Source organism: Colius striatus, chromosome 25 (genome assembly GCF_028858725.1).
Source record: "Colius striatus isolate bColStr4 chromosome 25, bColStr4.1.hap1, whole genome shotgun sequence".
NCBI lineage: Eukaryota > Metazoa > Chordata > Aves > Coliiformes > Coliidae > Colius > Colius striatus.
Window position 1 is genome coordinate 3,757,121 of NC_084783.1, and position 7,076 is coordinate 3,764,196.

General features: G+C 65.5%; 1 protein-coding gene across 1 annotated transcript; it reads left to right on the forward strand.

Annotated features, from left to right (window-relative positions):
• Nucleotides 1-1,094: 1,094 nt before the first annotated feature.
• Nucleotides 1,095-3,877, forward strand: GDF1 (growth differentiation factor 1). The gene is made up of 2 exons (XM_062014789.1): nucleotides 1,095-1,467; nucleotides 3,042-3,877. Exons 1-2 carry the CDS (start codon nucleotides 1,095-1,097, stop codon nucleotides 3,875-3,877), a joined length of 1,209 nt encoding a protein of 402 aa, XP_061870773.1.
• Nucleotides 3,878-7,076: the final 3,199 nt, after the last annotated feature.

Consider the following 7,076-nt stretch of genomic DNA (forward strand, 5'->3'; position numbering starts at 1 on the left):
AGGGATGCTCCTCAGGGAGCTTCTGGGTGCTGGGATTCCTTGCAAGCAGCATTTTGGGGAAGGAGGAATCAAGGAACCTCCAGCCCTTGGCCCCTCTGCTCAGCCAGAGCCCAGCTGGGGCAGTGGCAGTGCCTGGGGCAGCTCCTCTGGGAGCTGCATTGTCTAGCTGGGGCTCTGGCAGCCTTTGGCACTCAGCTGGTGCCACACCAGGGGAGCTGCCTGGAGCTCTGCCAGGGTGGCTGAGGGCACAGAGAGGCCCTGGGGTCCCTGGGGCTGGATGCTGGTGGCTTTGCTGCTGCTCCTGGGGCTTGTGTGAGTGATGTGCTGCAGGGAGCTGGGGCAAGGGCTTTGCTTTGGTGTGCTGGAGGTTGGGGTGAGGTGTTGGGTGCTGGGGTTGGGGAGAAAAAGGGGGGATTGAGGAGGAAGGAGCAAGAGCCTGGGCAGCATCTCCTCCTGGCTCAGAGCTGGGTGTCTGTGGTGGATGGGAGCAGAGGCTCTGGGTGGGGAAGAGCAGCCCCTTCCCTTGCAGCCAAGGGCTTTGCTGTTGGACCTCGGTGGGGCTGCAGGAGCAAGGGGGGGAGCAAGGGGGGAGAGCAAAGGGGGAGAGCAAGGGGGGAGAGCAAAGGGGGAGAGCAAAGGGGGAGAGCAAGGAGGGAGAGCAAGGGGGAGAGCAAAGAGGGAGAGCAAAGGGGGAGAGCAAGGAGGGAGAGCAAGGGGGGAGAGCAAGGAGGGAGAGCAAAGAGGGGAGAGCAAGGGGGGAGAGCAAAGAGGGAGAGCAAAGGGGGAGAGCAAGGAAAGAGCAAGGAGGGAGAGCAAAGGGGGAGAGCAAAGGGGGAGAGCAAAGGGGGAGAGCAAGGGGGGAGAGCAAGGGGAGAGCAAGGAGGGAGAGCAAAGGGGGAGAGCCAGGGGGGAGAGCAAAGGGGGAGAGCCAGGGGGGAGAGCAAGGAAAGAGCAAAGGGGGGGAGCAAAGGGGGGAGAGCAAGGAGGGAGAGCAAGGAAAGAGCAAGGGGGGAGAGCTCAGCCCTCCTGCCCAGCCCCAGGGGCTGAAGACGCCCCGGGGAGCCCGTTCACACCCTTCTGCCCAAGGCCGGGAAATGCCTCTTTGCTGCCCGAGCTCGGGGCAGATGAAAGGCTCCAATCAGGACCCCGGCAGCCCGCGGCAGCCCCGGCTCGGCTCTTTGTGCGCAGCAGAGGAGCGCAGCGCGGGCAGCATGCGGCCGCCGAGCCTGGGCGCCAGCCTGGCCTGGGCTCTGCTCAGCACCGCGCTGGGGATGGAGCTGAGCCTGCGGGAGACTCTGCTGCTGCGCTCGCTGGGTTTGAGCAGCAGACCCGAGCCCAGAGCCCCGGCGCCGGTGCCGCCCGTGCTCTGGAGCATCTTCCGCGGCGGGACCGGGGCTGCACCCGGCGGCTGCCGCGTCAGCGAGCTCAACGTGCCCGGCAACATCGTGCGGGTCTTCCCCGACCAAGGTACCGCAACGCCCTCCTCGGCTCCTGCCCCGCGCAAACCCCTCTGAGCCTCGGCTTGGGGCGTTGGGCTCCAGTCCTGTCTCTTCTGGCCCGGGTGTGGGGGGGAGGCTGCAGGGGGATGGGGCAGTGCCCAGAGGAGTCCCTGGCTGTGCACGCTCTGGGCTCTGCTGGTACCTGGTTGTGGTTTAGAGCTGAGGCAGTGGGGGAGGATCTGGCCCAGAGGTCCAGAGGTGCTGGTTTGATCCTGCTGGACCCGCTGGGCTGAGGCTGGGGGAGTGTGAGCAGCACACGGGGTGGGGGTGGGATGCTCAGCCCTTTGGCTGCATCCCTTCTCTTCCTTTTTGTCCTCCTGCCTCTGCCTGTGAGCACATGGCACCTCTGGCCACCTCAGCCCTTGGCTGCTCTGAGCTCTTGTCAGTGGCTGGGAGCTGTTTATCAGGTGCCTGGCTCAGGACACCACGGAGCTCGATTCCTCTCCTGGGTGCAGTGTCCAGTGGAAACCTCAGGCTGGTTCAACCAGCAGCTCCTAACGTCTGCTGCCATTTGCCCTCTTCTCCCCTCCACCCCAACCAACCACCTCCCAGCCCTGGGGAGGGGTGGAGATTTATTTCCAGCTGGGGGAAAAAAAACACACCAAGATGTGAAGTAGCACCCAGAGAAGGTGCTGGAACAGCCACAGCACCCTGGAGCTGCAGCCTGAGCCCAGGCTCATGTGGTCGCCTTTCAGAAGCCCCGAGTGCAGCAGCTGTGTTGTGCCCCTGTGCCCTTGGCACCCCTCAGCTGCTGCCCTGGCAGCCCCATCCTGCTCTGAGTCGTGCCCCTGTGCCCTTGGCACCCCTCAGCTGCTGCCCTGGCAGCCCCATCCTGCTCTGACCCTGCAGCTGTGTCGTGCCCCTGTGGCCTTGGCACCCCTCAGCTGCTGCCCTGGCAGCCCCATCCTGCTCTGAGTCGTGCCCCTGTGGCCTTGGCACCCCTCAGCTGCTGCCCTGGCAGCACCATCCTGCTCTGAGTCGTGCCCCTGTGGCCTTGGCACCCCTCAGCTGCTGCCCTGGCAGCACCATCCTGCTCTGAGTCGTGCCCCTGTGGCCTTGGCACCCCTCAGCTGCTGCCCTGGCAGCACCATCCTGCTCTGAGTCGTGCCCCTGTGCCCTTGGCACCCCTCAGCTGCTGCCCTGGCAGCACCATCCTGCTCTGACCCTGCAGCTGTGTCGTGCCCCTGTGCCCTTGGCACCCCTCAGCTGCTGCCCTGGCAGCCCCATCCTGCTCTGACCCTGCAGCTGTGTCGTGCCCCTGTGGCCTTGGCACCCCTCAGCTGCTGCCCTGGCAGCCCCATCCTGCTCTGAGTCGTGCCCCTGTGCCCTTGGCACCCCTCAGCTGCTGCCCTGGCAGCACCATCCTGCTCTGACCCTGCAGCTGTGTCGTGCCCCTGTGCCCTTGGCACCCCTCAGCTGCTGCCCTGGCAGCACCATCCTGCTCTGACCCTGCAGCCAGGAGCTGGAATCAGAGTCCTGGGAGGGCTGATGCTGCTCAGGCAGAATTCCACCCCCCTACCTCTATCTCTCCTTCTTTGTCAGGCCACTTCATCCATAAGGGGCAGCCCCAGAGGCTGTTGTGTCTGCAGAAGCGGCTGTACTTCAACCTCTCGGTGCTGGAGGAGGGTGAGAGCTTGACCATGGCTCAGCTGGAGATCCAGTTCAGCCACAACTCCTACCACAGCTCCAGCCAGGGCCAGGCTTTTGAGCTCAGGCTCTACCAGAGCTCTCAGCTGGCCCTGCAGGGGATGCCCTCACCAAACCCCAGCCAGAAGCTGCTGCTGGAGAGATCCTTCGTGCAGCTGCACAAATCTCTGCTCTTCAACCTGAGTGGGGTGGCCAAGGGCTGGAGAACCCCCAGCAGGAACCTGGGCTTGATCCTGGAGCTGTCGGTGAGCGGCGCCGGGGGCTCAGCCCAGCCCGGGACGGGGCTGCAGGGGCTCTGCAGCAGCATCAGCTCCTTCCTCGACACCTCTCTGCTGGTGGTGACGCTGGACCAGCAGCAGTGTAAAGCCGCCAGGAGGAGGAGGAGGAGCCTTCATCCCGCCCCCGTCACCCCGAGCAACCTGTGCAAGCCGCGGCGGCTTTACATCAGCTTCAGCGACGTGGGCTGGGAGAACTGGATCATCGCCCCCCAGGGCTACCTGGCCAATTACTGCCTGGGGGAGTGTCCCTTCCCCCTGACTGCCGAGCTCAACAGCACCAACCACGCCATCCTGCAGACCATGGTGCACTCCCTGGACCCCGAGGGGACGCCGCAGCCCTGCTGTGTCCCCGTCAGGCTCTCGCCCATCTCCATCCTGTACTACGACAACAGCGACAACGTGGTGCTGAGGCACTACGAGGACATGGTGGTGGATGAGTGTGGCTGCAGGTAACGGGGGCTCTGTGGGCTCTGGGCTCCAGCCCCAGGCGTGGGAGCGGTGCTGGAATAAACCTGAGTGTGTTCAATGACCTCTGTGCTGGTGTTGAGGGAGTTTGCCTGTGGTGTGGGGAGGGGCAGAGCCTCCCCCTTCCCCTCCCCAGCTCGGAGAGGTGGCTGCTCACCCCTCGCAGCCCCCTGTGCTGCTGCTCCTGCAGGCTGCTGCTGCTGCTGGGTGTCCTGTTCTGCACAGGTGATGGCAGCACCCCAGCCCCATGTGCTGCTGCTCCTGCAGGCTGCTGCTGCTGCTGGGTGTCCTGTTCTGCACAGGTGATGGCAACACCCCAGCCCCCTGTGCTGCTGCTCCTGCAGGCTGCTGCTGCTGCTGGGTGTCCCGTTCTGCACAGGTGATGGCAGCACCCCAGCCCCCTGTGCTGCTGCTCCTGCAGGCTGCTGCTGCTGCTGGGTGTCCTGTTCTGCACAGGTGATGGCAGCACCCCAGCCCCCTGTGCTGCTGCTCCTGCAGGCTGCTGCTGCTGCTGGGTGTCCTGTTCTGCACAGGTGATGCAGCACCCCAGCCCCGTGTGCTGCTGCTCCTGCAGGCTGCTGCTGCTGCTGGGTGTCTGTCCCGTTCTGCACGGGTGATGGCAGCACCCCAGCCCCCTGTGCTGCTGCTCCTGCAGGCTGCTGCTGCTGCTGGGTGTCCTGTTCTGCACAGGTGATGGCAGCACCCCAGCCCCCTGTGCTGCTGCTCCTGCAGGCTGCTGCTGCTGCTGGGTGTCTGTCCTGTTCTGCACAGGTGATGGCAGCACCCCAGCCCCGTGTGCTGCTGCTCCTGCAGGCTGCTGCTGCTGCTGGGTGTCTGTCCCGTTCTACACAGGTGATGGCAGCACCCCAGCCCCGTGTGCTGCTGCTCCTGCAGGCTGCTGCTGCTGCTGGGTGTCCTGTTCTGCACAGGTGATGGCAGCACCCCAGCCCCGTGTGCTGCTGCTCCTGCAGGCTGCTGCTGCTGCTGGGTGTCCTGTTCTGCACAGGTGATGGCAGCACCCCAGCCCCGTGTGCTGCTGCTCCTGCAGGCTGCTGCTGCTGCTGGGTGTCCTGTTCTGCACAGGTGATGGCAGCACCCCAGCCCCCTGTGCTGCTGCTCCTGCAGGCTGCTGCTGCTGCTGGGTGTCCTGTTCTGCACAGGTGATGGCAGCACCCCAGCCCCGTGTGCTGCTGCTCCTGCAGGCTGCTGCTGCTGCTGGGTGTCCTGTTCTGCATGGGTCATGGCAACACCCCAGCCCCCTGTGCTGCTGCTCCTGCAGGCTGCTGCTGCTGCTGGGTGTCCTGTTCTGCACAGGTGATGCAGCACCCCAGCCCCCTGTGCTGCTGCTCCTGCAGGCTGCTGCTGCTGCTGGGTGTCCTGTTCTGCACAGGTGATGGCAGCACCCCAGCCCCCTGTGCTGCAGCTCCTGCAGGCTGCTGCTGCTGCTGGGTGTCTGTCCCGTTCTGCACAGGTGATGGCAGCACCCCAGCCCCGTGTGCTGCAGCTCCTGCAGGCTGCTGCTGCTGCTGGGTGTCCTGTTCTGCACAGGTGATGGCAGCACCCCAGCCCCCTGTGCTGCTGCTCCTGCAGGCTGCTGCTGCTGCTGGGTGTCCTGTTCTGCACAGGTGATGGCAGCACCCCAGCCCCGTGTGCTGCTGCTCCTGCAGGCTGCTGCTGCTGCTGGGTGTCTGTCCCGTTCTGCACAGGTGATGGCAGCACCCCAGCCCCCTGTGCTGCTGCTCCTGCAGGCTGCTGCTGCTGCTGGGTGTCTGTCCCGTTCTGCAAGGGTGATGGCAGCACCCCAGCCCCGTGTGCTGCTGCTCCTGCAGGCTGCTGCTGCTGCTGGGTGTCCTGTTCTGCACAGGTGATGGCAGCACCCCAGCCCCGTGTGCTGCTGCTCCTGCAGGCTGCTGCTGCTGCTGGGTGTCTGTCCCGTTCTGCACAGGTGATGGCAGCACCCCAGCCCCGTGTGCTGCAGCTCCTGCAGGCTGCTGCTGCTGCTGGGTGTCTGTCCTGTTCTGCACAGGTGATGGCAGCACCCCAGCCCCGTGTGCTGCTGCTCCTGCAGGCTGCTGCTGCTGCTGGGTGTCTGTCCCGTTCTGCACAGGTGATGCAGCACCCCAGCCCCGTGTGCTGCTGCTCCTGCAGGCTGCTGCTGCTGCTGGGTGTCCTGTTCTGCACAGGTGATGGCAGCACCCCAGCCCCCTGTGCTGCAGCTCCTGCAGGCTGCTGCTGCTGCTGGGTGTCTGTCCTGTTCTGCACGGGTGATGGCAGCACCCCAGCCCCGTGTGCTGCTGCTCCTGCAGGCTGCTGCTGCTGCTGGGTGTCCTGTTCTGCACAGGTGATGGCAGCACCCCAGCCCCCTGTGCTGCTGCTCCTGCAGGCTGCTGCTGCTGCTGGGTGTCCTGTTCTGCACAGGTGATGGCAGCACCCCAGCCCCGTGTGCTGCTGCTCCTGCAGGCTGCTGCTGCTGCTGGGTGTCCTGTTCTGCACGGGTGATGGCAGCACCCCAGCCCCGTGTGCTGCTGCTCCTGCAGGCTGCTGCTGCTGCTGGGTGTCCTGTTCTGCACGGGTGATGGCAGCACCCCAGCCCCGTGTGCTGCAGCTCCTGCAGGCTGCTGCTGCTGCTGGGTGTCTGTCCCGTTCTGCACAGGTGATGCAGCACCCCAGCCCCGTGTGCTGCTGCTCCTGCAGGCTGCTGCTGCTGCTGGGTGTCCTGTTCTGCACAGGTGATGGCAGCACCCCAGCCCCCTGTGCTGCAGCTCCTGCAGGCTGCTGCTGCTGCTGGGTGTCTGTCCTGTTCTGCACGGGTGATGGCAGCACCCCAGCCCCGTGTGCTGCTGCTCCTGCAGGCTGCTGCTGCTGCTGGGTGTCCTGTTCTGCACAGGTGATGGCAGCACCCCAGCCCCCTGTGCTGCTGCTCCTGCAGGCTGCTGCTGCTGCTGGGTGTCCTGTTCTGCACAGGTGATGCAGCACCCCAGCCCCGTGTGCTGCAGCTCCTGCAGGCTGCTGCTGCTGCTGGGTGTCTGTCCCGTTCTGCACAGGTGATGCAGCACCCCAGCCCCGTGTGCTGCTGCTCCTGCAGGCTGCTGCTGCTGCTGGGTGTCCTGTTCTGCACAGGTGATGGCAGCACCCCAGCCCCCTGTGCTGCAGCTCCTGCAGGCTGCTGCTGCTGCTGGGTGTCTGT

Coding starts and splice junctions, on each gene's coding strand:
- GDF1 (XM_062014789.1), top strand. CDS start 1,095: ATGCCTCTTTGCTGCCCGAGCTCGGGGCAGATGAAAGGCTCCAATCAG. Junction 1,468..3,041: donor GCGGGTCTTCCCCGACCAAG/GTACCGCAACGC, acceptor CTTCTTTGTCAG/GCCACTTCATCCATAAGGGG.